The 23,464-nt window shown below is 36.3% G+C and overlaps 1 protein-coding gene across 2 annotated transcripts in view; it reads right to left on the bottom strand.

Moving 5' to 3' along the window:
• Nucleotides 1-469: 469 nt before the first annotated feature.
• ift81 (intraflagellar transport 81 homolog) overlaps nt 470-23,464 on the bottom strand; it is a 44,900-nt gene continuing 21,905 nt past the window's right edge. The window contains exons 11-18 of one of the 2 annotated variants that reach the window (XM_087263110.1): nt 20,276-20,425; nt 11,908-12,036; nt 9,101-9,190; nt 8,870-8,956; nt 6,934-7,005; nt 6,769-6,854; nt 3,524-3,569; nt 470-1,342 (exon numbers count right to left, since the gene is read on the bottom strand). In XM_087263110.1, the coding sequence (XP_087119236.1) occupies nt 1,160-1,342; nt 3,524-3,569; nt 6,769-6,854; nt 6,934-7,005; nt 8,870-8,956; nt 9,101-9,190; nt 11,908-12,036; nt 20,276-20,425 (843 nt within the window). In that variant the 3' untranslated portion in view covers nt 470-1,159. 2 annotated transcript variants of the gene reach the window in all.

Here is a 23,464-nt window from a genome sequence, read left to right as displayed (position 1 = left end):
GTATGTCTGATAAAATTTTTTGTTCTGGAGAAAGTCTTATTGTTTTATTTCGGCTAGAATAAAGGCAGTTATTAATTTTTTAAACTTAATTTTAGGGAGAAAATTATTATTTTTTTTACCCCTTTAAGCTATTTTTTTTTTCAATAGTCTACAGAACAAACCATCGTCACACAATAACTTGCCTAATTACCATAACCTGCCTAGTTAACCTAATTACCCTAATTTAGCCTTAAAATGTCAATTTAAGCTGTATAGAAGCTGTATAAATCAGTTATTAGATATGAGTTATTAAAACTATTATGTTTAGAAATGTGTTGAAAAAAAATCTTCTCTCCGTTAAACAGAAACTGGGGAAAAGAAATAAACAGGGGAGCTAATAATTTAGGGGAGCTAATAATTCAGGGGGGCTAATAATTCTGACTTCAACTGTATTTATATATTGAGTTAAGAAACCACTAGATTTGCAATGTATAGTTACTCAGTCTTTTTTAATTCTGTGAACTACTGATGCCATTTTTTCCAAAAATATTTCAAACAACAATGCTGTCATTTAGAGCATTTCTTTGCTTGAAATAACAAAGGTGCCATGCTTTCAGAAATGTTTATATAGAGAACAAACAAAATAATGCTCTAATGACAAAAGTTTTTTTTGAAATTTGAAACAAATTTCATCAGGTATTTATAGATTTAAACAAATATAAACGATTCACTTAAACCCACATCTAATACAGATGTACAGATAAACCGAGAATTTTGAAGTGGTCTCTTAAAGGTACAGTTCACCACAAAAATGAAATTTCTGTCATTATTTACTCATCCTCTACTTGTTCCAAATATGTTTAATTTCTTTCTTCTGAAATTTCTGAAGAATTTTAATTCACAAATGAAGATATACTGAAAACTACAAAGAAAAACAAACAGCTAATGACTTCAATAGCATTTTTTCTTCCTACTATGGATGTCAATTGCTGCTTTTTTAACATTCTTCAGAATATCTTGTTTTGTGTCTAGAAGAAAGATATTTATAAAAGGTTAGAACAATTTTAGTGTGAGTAAACAAAATTTGTTGGGTAAACTACGCTATTAAATAAATAATTTTCCCTAGTGTCTTTGTAATAATCAATGACAAAAAGGAACAACATTTACAAGGCAAATGGCATCACAGAACCAGCATATCCTTGCCAACATCCTGGATGACGTGCCCAATAGGCGCCTGGCTCTGAGCCTTGAGGTAGCACTGCTTCTTGCACTCCAGCAGCGTTTCCAGATCCTTCCACATCTTCATCTGTCTCATATTGGGCTCCTGGTTCTCTCGCACCTGCTTCACCTGCTGACGGAGAACCTGCAAGTCCACAGAGACACAATGTTCTACTGTATGTATTCAGATGCTAACTGCACACCAATGTTATTTACATATGTAAAGCTTGGTTGGTGCACAAAAACTGACCCCATGATATCAAATCCGAATTTCAAATTCCTATTAAAGGTCTTGTGAAATGCTTTGAAATGTGTATTTGTATGCGATGTTTGACAGAATCAACTGAAACACGAAAAGAAGGTGAACACGAATCTGTCAGTGAAAGTGGTTGAGCTCAAGTGCATCAAATGTTAAGCTTTTTGAAGTAGGCGGGGCATGTCAGATATTAGAGAGCATTAGATTGGTCAAGATTTGATGAGAAACTGAAGTATGGGGTGACAAGAAAAAAATAAAAAACATTAACTAATTTGGGCGGAAGTGACAAACTACAAGCATTATATGTAGAGGACTGAACCTATACGGTACGGTTTGGTTACGGTTATTATACTCGCGCTTGCCTACCTCGCCATAGTAAACTACGGCGCATATAAGATAAATGACGTCACTACACAATAACCAGTTATGATTATTACTGAACCGATACCGAATTGTCTGCATCGTGGTGCACCGAAGAAACAATTAATTTTGACACCCCTACTTGCATGTTTATATAAGTTTTATATCTTCTAAACGCAAATTTTGTCTTTGTTTTGTAGCACACCAGCTTATAAATATCCTACAAACTAACAATACTGATACGAACATCTAAAAAACTGCTCAGGGGTAGCTTAATTAATGTATAGGTGGTCTTTGGGTAAGGGATTGCTTAGAATAAACAGCAAAAGAAAGTCCAAGGCACTCAAAAATTTGGAAAAAATACTTTTTTGGACTTTCTTTTGCTATCTAAAAAATGTTATTTTAATTTCATGGGACCTGAAGTGCTGTGAAATGTGCAGCTTTGCTTAATGTGTGACATAATTTCAATTCAAGCATGAAGACATTGCGGGACACATCAAGTAGCCCCTCCTCTCTTTTTTGAAAATAACCATCAGAAACTTTACATTTTCAACATATTTTAATATCTTTTTGCATCAAATTATTGAAAATAGTATCAATATCATAAAAAGAACCGGCACTAAATCGATAAAAATCTTAACGATACTCATCCTTAGCAGTGAAATCCTAAAAATAGCTTGGACCATTTTGGAAAAAGTGAGAAACTAAAAGATTTGAATGCTTATATCTTGTAAAAGTACATTTTGTCATTGCTTTGGAGCACATTAGCTTATAGATAAGCTCAAGAATAACATATCGTTACAAGCACCCAAAACAACTTTCATTGTGATTTCAAGTGGACTTTAAAGGGGACATAATATGCTAAATCAATTTGTCAAGAGGTTTAAACACAGTTGTGTGAATACAGCCAGCCTATGATGGTAAAAATGTATTAATTCTATTTTTTATAATCATACTTCGTAAAAAAACAGTATGTAGAAACTCTTTGATCCCTTTGTACGTGTCATCAGAGGGGGAAAGCCCCGCCCTTAAGTGAAGATCTCTCCCTCATTAGCATAAACAGCCATGAGTGAGAAGCAGCCATTCCCATTAGAGTTTATAATCTGTCACTAAGGTGACACATTGGCTTTATAGCCCCACCCCTTTTAGAAAAAAAGAGCTGGGAGCACAACCTCATTTGAATTTAAAGTGACAGTCACCAAAATGGCAAAATTTGAATCAAAGCTTATAAGGGGTGGTTTCAAAACTAATCTAAAAACTAATTAGTGGATTATTTTGAGCTCAAACGACAAATACACACTCTAGGAACATCAGAGACTTCTTGTAAAAAGTTCCCTTTAAATTTTTGAGTCCAGTACTGGCAGTCAAATTTAATGTAGGTTCATGGATTCAGAAAGCTTGTAAAGTTGCAGCAGTAAACAGTTAAAGGGCATGACGGGCATTTATGGAAGAGTTTGGCATGCTGTTGTCTCTTCTTCCAGTGTGCTGAGAGGGTGGTCTGCTAGTTGTACATCAGGGCAATGATTACACAAGCTTTGTTCTAACACTGGCATGATGTGGCGTGACACTGATAGCATGCTCTGCACAGTTTGGCAGAAATATTAAACCCAACTCTTAACTAACTCCTAGATGACCACAACAGATGAGGCAGAATCAAGTAAACCTGGTGGAACTTGGTTATGAATCAGAGAGGTTTTACAGTTGCCTCACCTTGCCCAATGACTCCTGCTCTGCTGTGTTTGCAATGTACTTCTCTCTGCAATGACAAGAAAAACACTCCTTAAAGCAATGGTGGTTTTAGTTCAGTAAAACAAATCTTAGGTTAAGAAAGGTAAAGTTAAGCATGCAAAACACACACACACGCACACACGCACACGCACACACACACACACACACACACACACACACATTTAAATAATTTGACCCACTTCAGCTTTGACTTATTTCTCAGACAAAGCTAGTAAACAAATTGGTAACACTTTATTTTGATGGTCCATTTGAGTATTAGTAGACTGTCTGCTTAATATCTGTTGATACTGCTCCTTCAGCAGACATTTAACCAACTTTAATAGAAACTTAGCAAGTACATGTGAACTTACACTAACCCTTTCTCCAAACCCTAACCACACAACCTAACAGTCTACTTATAATCTATTGAGAATTAGTTGGCATGTAGGTGCAACGTAACTTAAATTCAACAAAAAGACCATCAAAATAAAGTTTGACCAACAAATATTATGTATAAAAATACATACTGTCATGCAATTTTACCCCAAGCTTTTTACACATATGGAAATTTTAGATTTATAACTGACAGGGATAACTATCAGTAAAAAATAATAATAATAAAAACAATAAAAAAATTGATAAGTGGTATTGGAATTTGTATCGATATTGATAAAATCTATATCAGAGATGCCCAAACTAGGGCCAAAGAGCCCCTGATAACCTTTAATTTGGCCCGCCATCCCATCTGAGAAGAGAAAGAATGATGGAGAGGGTTTAGAGATTCAAATTTATTGTAACTCTTTGTTTGTTTTATTGTTAAAAGCTAACTAAAATTAGATGTACAGTCACCCGACAATGCAGAGACTTAGGTGAGTGCTTGACGAGTTTATTCAGCACTGAACTCCACTGTGTTATCATGGGATTGCTTATGTTTTTATTGCAATAAAAGTAAAAAGTTAATAACTTCAAAAGCTTTACTGCATTAGTTAATGTGACTCAAAGTTTTTTTAATGTTTTCTATTTATTTTGAAATGTTAGGAAATAATTTAGGGGGGAGGGGGTGGGGGGGGGATCAGGATCTTTTTAATACACAATTACAGAATATGTTTTTCCACCATTTATAGGTTTTATACTGATGTATATATTATAGTTTTGAATTTAAAACAATTTAATAGTTACAAAACTATAATTAAGGAACAAATTATTTCTTTGATGACTGAAAGGGAATATTTGAATTATTGGTTGTACAACATACTGATGCCTTGTTTTTCTAGGTTTTATTGCTGATAATGGTCAGGAATGTTGGACCATTATTGCCTTTTTAGCATATCAGTAGAGGACAAAAACTAGTGAACTGTGGAGTGGGCTAAAAAAAAAATATTATTAAAAAAAACGTCAGTAGGTATATATACAGTTAAAGTCAGAATTATTAACCCCCTTTTTAATTTTTTTTCTTTTTTAAAAATTTCCCAAATTATGTTTAACAGAGCAAGGAAATTTTCACAGTATGTCTGATAATATTTTTCTTCTGGAAAAAGTCTTATCTGTTTTATTTTAGCTAGAATAAAAGCTAAAATAAAAGTTTTAAATTTTTTAAACACCATTTAAGGACAAAACTATTAGCCCCTTTAAGTTATAATTTTTTTTGGTAGTCTATAGAACAAACCATCGTTATACAATAACTTGCCTAATTACCCTAACCTGCCTAGTTAACCTAATTAACCCAGTTAAGCCTTTAAATGTCACTTTAAGCTGTATAGAAGTGTCTTGAAATATATCTAGCAAAATATTATTTACTGTTATCATGGCAAAGACAAAAGAAATCAGTTATTAGAAATGAGTTATTAAAACTATTATGTTTAGAAATGTGTACTAATAAATCAGGGGGGCTAATAACTCTTCAACTGACTTATATATACATAGACTTCAACTGTATATAAATATATATATCTGCTTTTATTCTTGCCATAATAAACAATATATTTGTAGAGCAACCCATGTTCTCTTGTTATTCATATTTTAATAAACTATAATGGAACTGTCAGCGATATGTACAAAAAAAAGTGATCCATCAAAGTTTGATTTTAAAAATCTTGAATGGTTATAAAAATCTTTATAATAATTAAAATATTTAATAACAATATTACAAATAAATTTAGTTTAAAAAGCTTTAATAATTGTAATGATATAACATAGTTCCGGAAACATTCTATTTCTATGTTTATCAGTCTGACTTTACAGTGGGTTCCTTTTGACCATCCCCTGTCGTTATAAAGAATATCTCAAAGGTGAATGAGTCAAGTCTAGAAGCTTTGTCTGTTTCGTGAGGTGCGTGCGCACTCAGCAAAGCTGCGCGATGCGGCGCCAGGCGAAAGTATAAATCAGCCTTAGGCGAATTGGATTAACTAAATTCGCCGTAGTGTATCTGCGTGTCTGAATGAGAGTGTATGGGTGTTTCCCAGTACTGGGTTGTGGCTGAAAGAGCATCTGTGGCATAAAACACATGCTGGAATAGTTGGCAGTTCATTCCGCTGTGGCGACCCCTGATAAATAAGGGACTAAGCCGAAGGAAAATGAATAAATGAATGTAAATAAACCATAATATTATTAAATAATAAAGTTATTAAACATAATACAGTTCTGAATTTGAATTGTGTTAAATTGTATAATTGACAATTGTAATTTAATAAAACTGAATATTACATGCCATTTATAAATTGTTTTGAATTAAAATTTCTGAACAACATGAGGTCGTGAAAATCATAATTGAACATAAATTTTCATGTGAATTACACCTAATGTCACACTTGGTTAATTCTATTAATCATGTGTCAGTATATAATGTCACTGCACTACCTGGAAGGAATAAATATAATCTAATAATGATAAGAGAACTTCTGACTTATTATGATTACATCAATTGTTGAGTCACTCTTACTTCATATTGAACCGACAACCTTTGTGTGAACAGCTCAAATCCTCAACCACCCGCCTCCACATTTATCAGAATTTCTGCTAAACTTTTTCAAATGTGTGGGCGGGATGGATCAGGAATGGGTGAATAGACACTTGAAGCATAACTGAAACAAAAGACGTGAAAAAAAACAACAAGTGTTCTGAGCGGTAGGCGCTGAGAGCTGTGAGCTGAAAAGAGTCTGTCTGGAAATATTTGTTTGTCATGAAGCATGTCAGGTTTATCTGTAGGAGATATATCTCCAATTTCGTACCTGAGAGCCGTCCTCCGCACCTGTACGTCCATTGACTGACTGATCTTGCTTTGTTCTGCCGCTCTCTGAATTTGACTCTCAATGATCTGTGAAGAGAAGCCGAGAGAAGAGTAAGAGAAAAGCACAGGACTAGCATCTGACATCTAAGAGGAAGATGCTTTTTACCTCTCTCTCGCAGTTAATGTGATGATATCGGCTTTCTTCCTGTGCCGTCTCTTCCCTGAGTGTTCTCACTTCCTGTTTAATATCAGGAGATTGAATCACTGCATGTTCATATTTATATCATATGACGCAAATAACATTTCACCACCACGATTTGTGAGTTAGAATTTGTGCCAATTTGGCCATACAGGATTTTGAATCTAAATTAGACTTGAGGTTAAAATAAATTCAACAAGTGTAACGTCTTTGTAAGATATTTCGAAATACAGTGCAAAAACTTAAAATGCAACACTTAATTTTGCAGGAAGAATTACCAGTGGACAGGCACATACATTCATTCATTTTATTTTCAGCTTGTTCCCCTATTAATCTGGGGTCGCCACAGCAGAATGAACCGCCAACTTATCCAGCATATGTTTTACACAGCAGATGCTAGACATGCACAACATACAGTAAATAACAAACCTATTCGAAATTTTCTAAAGCATCAGAATATCTTAGGGTGTACTCACATAAGGCACAGTTGCCTTGAACTGTCTCCCCTTCCCTTCACCCACACTGTATTTTTATCTTTCGAGCCCAAGCACACTTACGTCATTGATGATACGACTGTTCAGTTTGCAAGAGAAGTCCTCTCAATCCTTACAATGGAGATTGCTTTAGTTCTATTGTTTTGTATTATTTCAAGAGTTCACACTTAGATATTGCTCGATGCTCTTATGTTGGTTTAGTATGCTGTCCCGGGAGTGAACCCTGAGCTCGGAGATAATTGAGCTCTGGGCTCCCGGCTGGTCGATAGAGCATGTAAGGGAAGTACGAGATCAGGTGGTTCTCGAGAGCAGGGTAGGAGCAAGCTGAACTGCCGCTCAAGGCAAAGGATGGTCAAGCCGCCCTCAACCCTAAAGTGAGGGTGGTGAGGGTAGTGTCGCGGACGCCAGCCTCGATGCGGATATAAGAGGGCGCGGGTGGTGAGGGTAGTGTTGCGGACGCCGCCCTCTCTATTTTGCCGCCCAAGATGCGGATATAACTGATGGCGCGGGTGGTGAGGGTAGTGCCGGGGACGCCGCACTCTCGATTCTGCCACCCTAGGTGGACGCGCCGGCCCTGCTCGAGAGCTCCCCGTGGTAAAGGAGGAAAGCGGTAGAGGGGATGGATGGGGGATTTCTTTGGTAAACGAAGACAAGGGAGAAATTCTTGCTAGGCTACTTATAGTGAGTTTGGATTAATCTGATCTGGCTAACTAATGATTGTAGATGAGACCAGCTGCAGACAATCATATCACGTGCTTCTTTTAAAATTAGTTTGTGAAACTTCACTTTAAGTCGTTTGATTTGCAGAGACACACAGTCAATTATTTTGCTGAACAGATCCACCACATTTGACCCTCATAAATGTTCATGAAAGTCATTGTGCTGCGGTTATTAGGAGGTTTGCTGAAGGTGGCAGCTGTCATGCAGCAAGGGGGTTGTATCTATGATAAGGCATGACAGGTCGTGTTCATTAAAAAGTAAGAATTATTAATAAATTCATATGAATCAGTCCCTTAAAAGTGACGTAGGGTCTTCAGCTTTGCACTCACTCTGCATACACTGTGTACCGCGCCAAAGCTCAACCGAACTGCACTTTTTCTCCAGAAGAAAAAATATTATAAGAAATATTGTAAAAAAATCTTTGCTCTGTTAAACATAATTTGGGAAATATTTGAAAAAGAAAAGAATAAAAAAACACCAGAGGACTAATAATTTTGACATCAACTGTATAACACATGGGTAAATAAGTAATTCATATAAAAAATTATTCATTTATAATAAAACCTATAAAAAAAAAACTTTGATTTTCACTTCATTTAATTTAAATTCTTGATTTGAATTCAAATGACAACTCTTCATTCTCTTCCAGCATGTCTCAATAATAATGCAACCCAACCCTGTCTAAATACCTGTTCCAGCTTGGATCTGTTGCTCTCGAGTCCTGCAGCACAGGTTTCATACTGAGCCTTTTTCTCCTCGTACTCTGGTGCGAGCTCCTGTTTTAACATGCAAAACAAAAGAGAATGCAATTCTGACTGAGCTGATAAGCTGATTGGCTCTTTGTAGTTGAGAGTGATTCTCAGTATAGAGGAGAGAAACAAATGGCTTTGTGTCTCACTTGATGCTAAACAGTCACTCACCGCGTGTTCCTGTCTTAGAGCTCTCAGGTCCTTTATCAGCGGAGATAGAGCAGACTTCTTCTCTGCTATCACTGAATTCAGCTTCTTTACCTGAAATAAACACAAATCTTCATGACGGATGATGACCCAGAAGAGAATCAATCAAACGCATACACATGAGTGAGTCCAAGAAACACATTCAGTTTAAAGCATTTCCTTAATATACACTTTAAACATAAATGAAATGACACTTTGAGGATTATGTCATGATCATTTAATACATTTTAAAGGAATAAACACTTCAACCTTAAAGAAATCACAAGAACAATACACTATTTTAATTTAAAGGAACATACAACACTAATGTTGTGACATATTTTAAAAATTAAAAGTCACTATGTTCGACATTTACATGTTTTAAAATGTAATTTATTTTTTGTGATGCAAAGCTGCATTTTCAGCATCATTGCTTAAGCCTTTAGTATCACAGAATAGGGCTGCACAATGTATTATTTTAGCATGGATATCGCAATGTATGAATCTGCACTAGTTACTTTACATCACAGTATCTGCAATGGTAAGTTGGGATTATAATTTAAATTTAAATATTTATTTTTTAATTTAAAATTAATTTGTGCATAAGAAATAATTCAATTTTTAGCTTTAACAGAGATTAGTTGTATCTATTTATACATTAAAGACAGTAGTCAACATTTGAAGTGGATTAAAAAAAAGAGGATCAAACAAGAATGGATGTTGTTGAACAGCTTTAGGACAACTTTGATTTTTGTGGTGATTTTGATTCACTTCAAATGTTGACTAAACTGTATATCAGGGGTCACCAACCCTGTTCCTGGAGAGCTACCTTCCTGCACATTTCAGTTGCAACCCTGATCAATCACACCTGTTTGTAATTATCAAGTGCTGCTATAGGTACTTTTAATTGGTTCAGGTGTGTTTGATCAGGGTTGGGACTGAATTCTGCAGAAAGGTAGCTCTCCAGGAACAGGGTTGGTGACCCCTGCTGTATACAGTGTTATTTTCATTCATTCATTCATTCATTCATTCATTCATTCATTCATTCCTTTTCCTTTCAGCTTGGTTGCTTTATTAATCTGGGGTCGCCACAGCGGAATGAACCGCCAACTTCTCCAGCATATGTTTTACACAGCGGATGCCCTTCCAGCTGCAACCCATCACTGGGATCTGGGAAACACCCAGAAATTCTCATTCACACTCATACACTGCGGACAATTTTAGCTTACCCAATTCACATGTACCGCATGTCTTTGGACTAGTGGAGGAGACCAGATCACCCGGAGGAAACCCACGCGAACGCGGGAGAACAAGCAAACTTCACACAGAAATGCCAACTGACCCAGCCGAGGCTCAAACCAGCGACCTTCTTGCTGTGAGGCGAGAGCGCTAGCTACTGCGCCACTGCGTCACCCAACAGTGTTATTTTACATTTGATTATTTTGTTACTGTACGTCAACTGATACTCTTTAGAAAACATCAAAGCACTATATATTTCATTTGTATAGTATGTTTGTTTTAATGTATTAATTTAAGCTTGTAATATCTTTTATTTCAAGCATATACAGGGGCAACACGGTGGCTCAGTGGTTAGCACTGTCACCGCACAGCAAGAAGGTCGCTGGTTTGAGCCCTGGCTTGACCAGTTTGCGTTTCTATGTGAAGTTTGCAGGTACTCCCCGTGTTTGCGTGGGTTTCCTCTGAGTGCTCCAGTTTCCCGTTAAAGTCTAGACTGGATACGCGGCTGGCCAGAAGTGCAATACACACATCATTATAGCAGCATTTTTTATGACACTGTATAATAATAATTAATATTTTTATAGTACTGTGACGGTTGGGTTTAGGGTTAGTGGTAACTGTTAAAAAAATAAAAATTTTTGGTCATTTAAGAAATAGCATAAATAATTCTTGGTACAACTACGGTTTTTACATTACTGTGACAGTTGGATTTAGGGTTGGGGTAGACAGTAATAAAATACAATAAATGGGAAATTTAATAAATAATATAAATAATTCAAATTAATTTCTGGCCACATCCATATCCGATCTAGCAACAACCTGGTTTCCCTATACAATCCAAAGACATGCGCAGGTGAATTGGATGAAAAAAATTGTCCGTAGTGTATGATTGTGTGTGTGAATGGGTGTTTCCCAGTACTAGGTTGCAGCTGAAAGGGCATCTGATGTGTAAAACTTTTGCTGGATAAGTTGGCGGTTCATTCCGCTGTGGCGACCTCTGAAATGACTTAAGGCTGATTTATACTTCTGCTTCGAGTAATCGACGTGACCTACGGCCTGCATTGTGAGTAGCTGTGTGTTCATACTTCTGCGTGGTGTTAGTTTTACTCTGCAATAACACTTCCGAATGGCTAGCTGGCACTGGGGTTTGATGTTCCTCTGTGTCAAGTGTCTTTGTGGGTGTTTTGTAGTTCAAACTCGTTCATTCAGAGAAGGGAACCGGCAGACATATAACAACTTAAGTCATAAGGTAAACACAAAACAAAAGTTTCCATCTGGAGCTCCTTCACAGGACTCAACACTTGTAAATACTCGCTCCATAGGGCTTCAATCAGATCGTTAGTCAATGAGAATATATGGGTTAGTTTTAAAAAAAAATTGCAATTGATTGTGTGCTGTTATTATGTGTGTGTTTTAACTGGTTGTATTTATGTCACCAGTGTTAAAGGCAAAATTCCATTCTGGGCCAATAAAGGGGAAACAAACAAACAATCTATCAAACCCCAAAGAGCCACACTTCAGCAAATAAGCAAGTGCATCATCTTCCATCTCACCATTTCAGACATGTCATCCAGTGTTCTTCCCTTCATCTCATCCAGCTCGCTCTTGATAGCAGAAACTCTCTCCAACTCCTCCTGAGTATCGCTGTAGCCTGAGATTCCCCGCTGAGCCTCCAGAGATTGCTGTACACCAGAACACACACACACAAACGGCAGAAATAGAACAAATGTTTATTCGCCTTGTCGATTTGATTAGATTACTTACTGTAATGGTATTCGCAAAGAGTAAACAATCAGCGCTACTGCAAAGCATTTAAGCTGCGACAAATCAAACAAGATCTGTACCACAATTGCGTCAACAACCTTGTAATGAACTCCAAATTGACCTTAAATAAAAATATTTTCATTCAATTTTGTCAGATGTAATTAAGGGATATGAATCTCAAATGACTTTTCTTAATAAAACAATGCTAAGCAGGGATGTCATAGGTAGCCAATAGAGGCCAATATTAATGTGATTATTGGTTTAGAAAGTACTGATTGCTTTCTGATATATGAAAGAGTGTTGTTTCATGTTATCCTGCTGTGTTTCGACATGTTTAGTGTCATATTTAAGCCTTCTGTGCTGTTGGGGATGTTTGGATCCACCCTGATGTGATTTTGAGTCATATGCCTCGTATCCACTAAGAACTGTTCTTAGTTCCGAGAACTGTTCAGAGAGTTCATAGAACTGTTCTGTTCAGTTTGGTACGGTACAGTACAGTACGGGTCACTTTTATCAGGCTTGTGTGTCCACTGCCAAAGAATACACACACACACACACACACATATATATATATATATATATATATATGTATATATATGAAACCATACAGATCCTTACAGTCTCTGAAATGTTACCAATTACAGTACAAAACAAAATTACTCAAAACATACTTTTACGTCTTATTTGGGTTCATAAACAATATGAAACATACACAGTCAGTACAAACCTCTCATTTTTATTCTTCACCAGCACATGGAATGTTAACACCTTGTCATTCCAAGTTCATAATAGTCCAAAAGGCAATAATGATAATTAAACATGGCAGTTTGTTCATGTTTTAAGTTGCTGAAAGAATCATTTGCTCCTTTGTTTTTTTGCACTTCGGTCTCACGTTTGTCTGTTTCTGAAAAAATTGGATGTCAGAAGCATGCGCACGTTATTTTCATCAGCTCAATGAGTTTGTTATTTACCAAATATAGACGCGCACAAAAAGTCTCTAGAGAAAGTGAAACCACCTCTTAAACGGGGGCTCGTGTAAATGAGATCCAGTTTTGGCGATTCTGCTCAGAAGATCAGAGGGCAGGTTGATCATATACTCCCCCTTGCGTTCTTTCTCTTGGATTTCTTCTAGTTACCTTACAATTCATATATTTTGGCACTTTAAGCAAGACACTAGGTCCTTGATGTTGGCCTTGAGAGCAATGTTTTCCTTATCTGTGTTAGTCAGCATTAATTGAAGAACATTTACTTCATTTTCGAGCTGAATTATTCAGTCGCTGTGGTCTGAAAGGCTCACTTCTATCGCGATCGTTGCTACTTGTGATGCACCGAAGGTTCGACTGAAAAGCGGATTGGTTTCAGAGACTTATTTAAAAGTGTGACAAATTCCCCAGTCATGTCCTTTCTAAACTTTTCAAGCTCCTTGACAAGAGACTTAACTGTGAGCTGCGATGATGCGGGTTCGTTATCTGCCTTTTTGAGCTGGGTTAGGAAACACAGTTAAGATCTTTTAGGGTAAGAGGTTTTTGAGTTCTTGCCGTCTATTACTGAATGTGTCAGGATTATCGAAAACAAAACCAACTTAACCCCGCTGCCATAGCGCTGCTTTCCTGACAGGAATAAGCATGTTGAACTTGAGTCTGCTGTTTGCCACCAGTCTTCATGAATTTGCTCATTTCAAATGGATCGTTCGAAGACGTGTACTCTGAATAAAAAACAATGACCACGAATTGGGTACACTGGTAAATCAGGGTATTTACGAAGAAATTACATGTAATAACACGGAGCTTAGACAACGAGCATCTTCACAAAACCGGAAGTCATAAGCCACAAAATCAATATTGTGCATGTTCATTATGTGGCTCAGTGGTTAGCACTGTCGCCTCACAGCAACAAGGTCGCTGGTTCAAGTCCCAACTGGGTCAGTTGGCATTTCTGTGTGGAGTTTGCATGTTCTCCCAGTGTTTGCGTAAGTTTCCTCTGGGTGATCCGGTTCCCCCTCAGTCCAAAGACATGTGCTATAGGTTAATTGTGTAAACGAAATTGGTCGTCGTGTATGAGTGTGTGTGTGTGAATGTGAGAGTGTGTTGGTGTTTCTCAGTACTGGAATGCGGCTGAAAGGGCATCAATTGTGTAAAACATATGTTGGGATGGTTGCTGGTTCATTCCGCTGTAGTGACCCCTGATAAATAAGGGACTAAGCCGAAGGAAAATGAATGAATGAATGAATGAATGAATGAATGAATTATTTAATTAATTAATTAATTAAATTACTGAATACTGCTGTATGTCTATAGACATCTAATACTCAAAGTCACAAATACATTATTCTCTACTGAGGGAACTTTACAGGTCAGGCTCAAACTAATGCCCTTTGGTTTTATAATAGGCCAGAAATGTGCTGAGCACTATATCCTGGGAATATTACATGACTAATCCCATTCTGACACTTCAATATGACTCAACTTGCTTTCATCTAGACATTTTAGACATTTAGACTAGTCAGGGAAAAAGAGGAAGCTTGTAAAAATGATGAATGCAGTGGTACAAGACAAGAGCATTGCTAGCACTTTCTGGTTTGTTGTTAGGATGTTGCTAGGCAGACAGAAAAAAATATTCCAGGTGGTTCTTAGGATATGCTAGGGTTTTCTGGCTGGTTGTTAGGATGTTGATAGTAAAATAAAGCTTTCAAAGTAGTTGCTAGGATATTCTGTCTGGATGGAAGTGCATTGCTAGTGTATTCTGGCTGGTTGTTAGGGCGTTGCTGGGCAGATGGTTACATTTACATTTAGTCATTTAGCAAATGCTTTTATCCAAAGCGACTTACAAATGAGGACAAAGAAACAATTTACACAACTATAAGAGCAACAATGAATAAGTGCTATAGGCAAGTTTCAGGTCTGTAAAGTCTAAGAAGGAAAGTATTAGTAATTTTTTTTTTTCTTTTTGATTACAGTTAGTGGTTATACAGAGAGGCAATTGCAGATTAGGAAGTAAAGGGGAGACTAAATAGTTGAGTTTTTAGTCGTTTCTTGTAAACAGCGAGTGACTGTGCCGTTCTGATGCAGTTAGGGAGTTCATTCCACCAACTGGGCAGATTGAACGCGAGCGTTCGGGAAAGTGATCTCTTCCCTCTTTGGGATGGAACCACGAGGCGTCGTTCATTCACAGAACGCAAGTTTCTGGAGCGCACATAGATCTGCAGAAGTGAGAGCAGATAAGAAGGAGCAAAGCCAGAAGTCGTTTTGTAGGCAAACATCAGAGCTTTGAATTTGATGCGAGCAGCAACTGGCAGCCAGTGCAAACGGATGAGGAGTGGAGTGACATGTGCTCTTTTAGGTTCATTAAAGACCACTCGTGCTGTTGCGTTCTGGAGCTGCTGAAGAGGCTTGATAGAGTTAGCTGGAAGCCCCGCTAGTAGAGAGCCCCGATAGTCAGAGGATTTCATTCTAGGTGGTTGCCTTTTTTGCCTGGATGCTAGAGCATTTCTAGGGCGATTGTCTGGTTGTTAGGGTGTTACAAACAGATAGTACAATTTTTCTGACTGGTTGCTACTGTAGAGTGTTTTGGCTGGTTGCTAGAGCAAAGTGTTTTGCTACTGCTAGACAGATGGCTAGAGTGCTCGGGTGGTTGCTAGGGTGTGTCAAAGGGGATGCACTGCAAAAAATGCTTTTAAAACTTTAAGTTTTTGATTCAAGTCTAAATTTTAAACATTACTTAAATTAAAAAGCATTTTCTAGACAAGTACAATTATTTTTTTGTCTTTAGAAAAAAAAAAATTGTTTTTTCTTGAAGGGCACCTATTTTACCCCCTTTTTCAAGATTTTAGGTAAGTTTTTTTGTCTCCAGAATGTGTCTGCAAGGTTTAAGCACAAAATACCCATCTGATTATTTACTATACCTTTTTAAATCTGGGAAATTTAAGCTGTTATCAAATTGTAGCTGTTTTTGTTGCCTTTGCCTTTATTGCAAATGAGCTGGTTTTCACGTATGTGTCAGAGCCGTAAACCAGCACGTACATAAACAGACAGTGACAGACAAGAATGAAGCAGATCTCCCTCACTACAGTAAGACCCTTCCCAACTGTAAAATTTGATAAATTTTGTTGTGGGGTTGATTCAAGCCTCTCTACAAAGATGAGTCACACACAATGTCGATATGAAGTTATAAAAACGAGCACACACGTTTTTGCGTAGCATGTATCCTGTCATATTTGTCAATATCCACTGCTGTATGAATATCAGCTATGTTAATGTACAAAATAAACTTGATTTCTTGTCCACAAACCGGGATTGAAGCGTCTACTTTTATAATTGAACTGACACTATGCGGCCATGGTGTTGAATTACGTAGACATTTTACTGTCCTTATTACGAAGATGCACTGTAAAAAACGTTTTAAACTTGTTGAACTCATTCTTGATCACATTTGATAATGATTGATGATCAGCAAGCTGAACAGATCTTTTAATTTCAGTTGCTTTGTGCACGTCCTGTCTTGTGAATATGATTATTCTCGTACAACGGAGACATGTTAATACGCAGCTGTCAATCAATTTGATGGGCGGGGAAACAACATTACTACCTCACGTTGTGGTGGGCCTCAAAATGGGAGGGATTTGGATAGTATTTTAACTTCAGGAAATTTACAAAGAGACTTATTGTGTTTAAATCACTCCAATATGACTGTGGACATACTATACCTACACACAGTTCTGTCCAAACAGCTTACAAAAGATGATTTTCATCATAGGTGCCCTTTAAAACAAGATAAATTATCTGCCCATGGGGTAAGTAAAATATACTTATTTCAAACCAAAAACAAGATTATTTTACTTACCCCACTGGCAGATTACTTTGCTTGTTTAAAGAAAAATCAGGGTTTACACATATTTTTTGTACTAAAATTCTATAATTTTTCAAGTAAATTTTCATGACCTAATGTTTAATTCATTGTCTAGGTGTGAATGGTAAGTAATATGAAAAACAATGCACTTTCAAATTTATTACAGCATATCATAAAACACGCAACAATCCCTTTAGTTTAAATTATTTTTTATATCTATTTGTTTAGATAAAACTTACACAGCACTAATAATGTGAGAGCAAGGACAGAAAAGAAGTAACGATGACTAACCTATATTCAAGTATACAAATATTTGTTAAACTAATTTCCATGATGCGGCATGGTGGCTCAGTGGTTAGAACTGTCTCCCCACAGCAAGAAGGCGACAGTTGGGTCCCGGCTGTGTGGGGTTTGCATGTTCTTCCTGTGTTGCCATGTGTTTCCTCCGGGTGCTCCGTTTTCCCTCACAGTCCAAAGACATGCACTATAGGTGAATTGGGTAAACAAAATTGGCCATAGTGTATGAATGTGCGTGAATGCAAATGTATGGGTGTTTCCCAGTACTGGGCTGCAGCTGGAAGGGCATCCACTGAGTAAAACATATACATAAACATATGTAAAACAAAGTAGTTGGTGGTTCATTCCACTGTGGCGACCCCTGATGAATAAGGGACTAAGTCAAAGGAAAATTAATAAATTAATGAATAATTTCCATGACTTTTCCAAAACTTAGTGGGTTTTTCTTTTTTTCCAAAACCTTTCCAGGCCTGAAAAAGCTTTTCAGGTTTTCCATGACCGTATGAACATTGTTAAAAGCTCAGTTAATTCTGACTTATTATTATTGAAATCAAAACAATATCTTTACTTGTCTAGAATCTTATTTTAATATTTAAACTAGAAACACGACTAAAACATTTAGTTCAGTGGGATATAAGGCTACAAGAGTTTACTAGGCATGTTGCTACAGTATTCTAATTGTCAGTACAACACTTCAGGCCAATTAATATGTACAGAGACAAACAGTGAGATTACCAACAGAAGCCAAAACAGTACAGTAACCAGTTCCTTGGTTTCTAGTGCGTACAATCATTTTCCATGACACTAGATGTGAGGACAGACTTTACTGACTGATGTATCTGTAATAGTCTTGATACAGATGCACTTTGCACATGAAATGACATGTGGGACGAGTGTGTTGGCAGGAGTTTAACTGATGCCCAGGCTGTCTGAGGGGAACAGAGGATCAGGTGCCAACCGGACGGGTGGCCCAGGCTCCTGCAAACCAACCGCAAACGGAGGAGGAAAATTCCCCTACTCGAAAAATAACAGCATGGGATGCAGACAGGGAGCAAATGTCATCTCACAAATAGCCCGAGCTCAGCCTTTCTGCGTCAAATGGGCTATCAGCAAGTCAGTCCGAGGGAGGGCTCAGAGGTGTGAAGTCATTTCCAGGAAGGTGTTGTAACTTCAGCGTTAACACAATTTGAATAGACAGGGGATGGGTACAGGGAAGGTAGATTATGTGTCAGTGCGTATAAGATGTTGAAATGATATGCTGATAGATGCAACCAGAACATCGGTTGGCATCAAAATGGGTTGTACACTATTTAAAGAAAGTAAAGGAGTTTAAATGAAGTTTTAATTGATGCAGAAATTGAATTGCAATGATAATACTGTAATACGATTTTTAATATCGTATTTAATATTGATTTTAATATCATATAAAAATCATATTTAATATAGAAAAATCATGCTTAATATAGATTTTAATATCAATTTTTAATATTGTATTTAATATTAATTTTTAATATCGTATTTAATATTGATTTTTAACATTGTATTTAATAATACAATTTTTAATGTAAAGAATGCCGTATAGGGAAAACGATAACAACTATAGGGATAGTGGATAGGGATAATCCAGGATATCCTGGATTTTATACCCAAGAAGAGGAATTTGCTGTTTAACTTGGCTTGAAATCTAAATTTACCATTTTTTTGTCATTCTTAAGGTGAATAATTAATCTGTGCAAGTAAATCCACTAAAAAATTGGTTTGTTTCAGTAATATTTAATTAATTGGTAATTCACATTTGGAGTTATTAATATTAATCCACAAAGAATAGTTTGTTTTAATAATCTACAATTAAAATCTGACCATTTGCTTCTGCATTGGTGTGGCCGTCCTTCTGTTGACTTTAGGGCCTCCATGGCAACTGCATATTAATACCCATTAGTTTAATATAAGGGAAAGCCCCACCTCCAACTCAATATTCAGTTTCAGTTGAAAATACTTGAACATACTGAAATAAATGTCTCAGCAGCTACCAGTTCACGCAGACTTTTAATTGCTTACCATCTGGCTATTTGAGGTGTAGATGACTTTTCTTCTACCCCTAAACACTGAAGAACATTTTTAGCTAAAACTGTGGTGCTTGGCTTGAAAAAAGCTTGCTAGCTCATTTTTTTGTTAGTTCTTAGGTGAATAATTAATCTATGCAAGTTAATCCACTGAAAAAATTTGCTTGTTTTTGTAATCTCCAATTAAAGTCTGACCATTAGCTTCTGCATCTGGTGTGGTGGTCCTTCTGTTGACATCAACCTGAGGGCTTCCAAAGCAACTACATTTTAATACCCATTAGTTTGCTATGAGGGACAGCTCCGCCTCCTACTCAATATTCTGTTTCAGTTGGAAAAACATCAACAAACTGAAATATATGTCACAGCAACTCCTAGTTCACGCTGACTTTAAATTACTTACCCTTTGGTTATGTAAGGTGTAGGTGACTTTTCTTCTGAGCCAAAACACTGAAGAAAATTTTTAGCTAAAACTGTGGTCCTTGGCTTGAAAAAAGTTTGCTAGCTCATTTTTTGTTATTATTAAGGTGAATAATTAATCTGTGCAAGTTAATCCACTGAAAAAAAAAGTTTGTTTTAATAATCTTCCATTAAAGTCTGACCATTTGCTTCTGCATTGCTGTGGCTTCTGTTGACATCAACCTGAGGGCTTTCATGGCAACTGCATATTAATAATACTCATTAGTTTGCTGTGAGGGAAAGCCCCGCCTCCTACTGAATATTCCGTATCAGTTAGAAGTACATCAACACGAAATAAATATCTCAGCAAATTCCGGTTCACGCAGACTTTTAATTACTCACCCTATGACTATGTAAGGTGTAGGTGACTTTTCTTCTACACCAAAACACTGGAAAACTTTTTTAGGTAAAACTGTGGTGCTTGGCTTAAAAAACTTTGAGGAAATCGAAATATTTGCCGGCCTTATGGACAGAGAAAAAAGATGTGTGATATTACCAGCTGCTGTTGTCCAGCTGTGTGTCGTTCTCTTAGGATCTCTTCGGTTCTCTGTAGCACACCATACTCTGCCTTCAGCTCAGCTATCTCCTGACGCTTTTTCTTATATGTGCTGCTCTTACCACGCATCTTGGCCACATATCTCTTAAACTGAAAGAGACAAAAGAAAATCCAAATTTTAATTAGGACATGAAAATAGGCAATCATTAACAAACACAATCCTGATAAATGACCACAAACAAATGTTAACGTGCACCGCTAACGCAACAATGAACAAAAATTTGACAGTAACAATGACAGTATTATGTTATGATATATGTATGTGTAAATGTGTGCACTTTAATTAGAACAGTAAAATCCAGATACTGTGCTTACGTCACAGTTTAGAGAATTTTACTTAAAGGTGCTGTATGTAGGTTTTGGACTGTTCTAAAGCATAAAAGTACCATAATATGTTTGCAGATATTTAAGAAACATGCTAAGTGAATATACTTGTTTATCTGAAAAACAATGCTTAAGTCAGATATTCAGCTTTGAGAATGGGATTTCCATGCTGGAACGTCTGTCTTTACTGTCCGGTGGACAGTAAAGCAGCCTCAGAAATGAGATTTAAAGATTTAAAGTTCCGCATGAGGTGGTTATTAATTAGCAAATAATTTAAATATTAAACATTAGGTGTTAGGAGTAACAGTTAAATTCAAAACTATTTTCAAAACTTTTCAAGATCTGAGGTGAACTATCTCATGCTGCTTTTAGTAGTATGGTAATAAATATCATGTAAAAGGGCATTCAAACTCACATTACTAGCATTTAACACTGAATAAAGCACATGAGGTGTACTTGAGGTGATCATTGTCAGTTTTCTGTTGTTCAGCTGCAAGAAATAGAAGACGCCCATTTAAAAAATTTACATTTCTGGTGTTGGTTAGAACAAAAACTGCTTTTAATATAGGAAATATTCCTTCTATAGCAGACTGTTGTATTTTATTCAAAACACAACTTAAAGCAGCCTTTAGGCTCAATGGTCAGACACTCCAGTTAATCCTCAATCTGGCAACCTACACTTGCTTGTGTTTTGAAACAGGAGTGCAATATCTAGTTCAACCTCTGGGTGTCAAACTTACATACTGCAACTTTAAAATAAGTCAATCTTAATCATCATGTATAGCCAATATCTCATTATAATCACATTATGAGGGGGCTGTTAAATATTTTGAAAGGACCTAAAGAAAAATAAACAAATAAACAAATAAATAAATAATTTTTATTGTCAAAAATGCAAATAAAAATCTAAATAAATGAACTTTTCTCCATTAATTTAATCTCTGTTTCCCTTTTGTTTTATCTCTATTTTTAAATGGTCCTGTGGTGTGACAAATACATTTTTTTTAGAACAATTGATCGCAGATTCATTTTAAGTAATTAAATCTGCATAACAATAAAACATGAAGTCTGGCTTATTACTTGCGTATGATTAAGATAATAACACAAATCTGTATTAGATCATTGGATATTACCTGTTTATTTTACATTCCTAATCCTACCCAATACCTAAACCCAACTACTACCATACAAACTGTTAATAAGCAGCTAATTAGTAGTTTATTGAGCTAAAAGTCTAAATTAAAAGCTTGTTAATAGCATGAACTTTATATTAAAATATCGTGAGACCAAAGTTCCATTTAAAATATTATTTTTCTACCAAGTAAACATGTCACAAAGCAGGATAGTCTCAAAGACAAGTCTACTTCATGTTAACAACTTATTAAATAATCAACAAATAATATATTTAAAACATAACATAACTTAAAAAATATAGAAAATTGACAGTTAGTAAATAATTACATGTATACAATACAATACTGAAGTAACTCCAACATCATATAAAAGGGTACAAAAGAAATATCTGCTGTGCAATGAGAAAATGCGACATTAGATATTTCAGACAGATTCCAAACACAATGAGTCCTGGTTGAGTGACCATGTCTCACTAATGACCGCAAACAGCGCAAAACCACCCGTCTCGCATTAGAAAATGGTATTGATGTCCAAGCACCATCTGAGATGATGGGTTAAAAGATGCAAAAGGACAAAGTCAGGAGAACATTGTGGCCTCGGCTCATCTGTGTTAAGGTGAGAGCAAGGTGAGAATCAGCTCAGTTGAATGAATGGGGTGTGAAGAAGGGGCAAACCAGGGTGCCGCTGGGACATCTCGGTGGTTCGCAACAAAAGAAACCTGAGCCCGGAGGCATGTAGCCAGAGGGACAAAAAAACATCTTCATCTGGCAGCGCGCTCAGGCTATTCTTCTGTCAGTACTGCCAATGGCTATAAATGTTGAGAGAGCAAACTCAGAAAATCACACAATGTGCTGTATGTCACTTGGGGCACGCAGAGATTGTGTGTGAGAGTTTATTCTTTGTGTATTTTGGGACAGCAAGGGCAGACAAGGTTGGTGCGGGTTGGGAGGGGAGCTGCAATAATGCTGTGCTGTGTTCTCGTGTTCTAATTGCAAATGATACAAGCAGCAACACTATTAAATGTGTTATTGCGGGTTTCCAAACAAGTTAAGTTCAACCGACAGCATTAGTTGCAGAATGTCGATTGCCACAAGAATAATTTCATGTTGTCCCATGTTTTGCTTATTTAAAAAAAGGATTTAAGCAAAAAAAGTAATCACACATGAATTATACTGGTTAAACTTTAAAGAGTTATTTTAAAAATTTTAGGTCACACTTTATTTTAGTGTATAATCCATGCTATTAACAAGCAAATATCTAAGATTTTTAGCTCAATAAACTACTAATTAGCTACTTATTAATAGTTAGTAAGGTTGTAGTTGGGGTTATGTATTTGGTAGGGATGCAACGGTTATAGATTTTGGTTGTACAATTATAGTTTGAGGAATAATCACGGTTTTACGGTTATCATGATTATTATGTATTCCTTAGGTTCAAAACACCTAGTTTAGAAAACCACATGAAAACACCTTATATTTTAAGGTGTTTTTATTTTTGCTCAGTAACCAAATAATACAGCACAAAATAATTATTAAAAACAAACAGTAGTCTATTTCTTAAAAATACGTGAAAAAAGTGGCAAAAAAGTGGCAAAAAAATGTTTCAGCATTTAAACAGAAGTAATAGTTTTACACTAAAAATTAAATGACAGAACAATGAATAAAAAATTCA

The sequence above is a fragment of the Danio rerio genome, chromosome 8 (assembly GCF_052040795.2).
Source record: "Danio rerio strain M-AB ecotype USA chromosome 8, GRCz13ab, whole genome shotgun sequence".
NCBI classification, from domain to species: Eukaryota; Metazoa; Chordata; class Actinopteri; order Cypriniformes; family Danionidae; genus Danio; species Danio rerio.
This window is presented reverse-complemented; position numbering and strand designations above follow the sequence as displayed.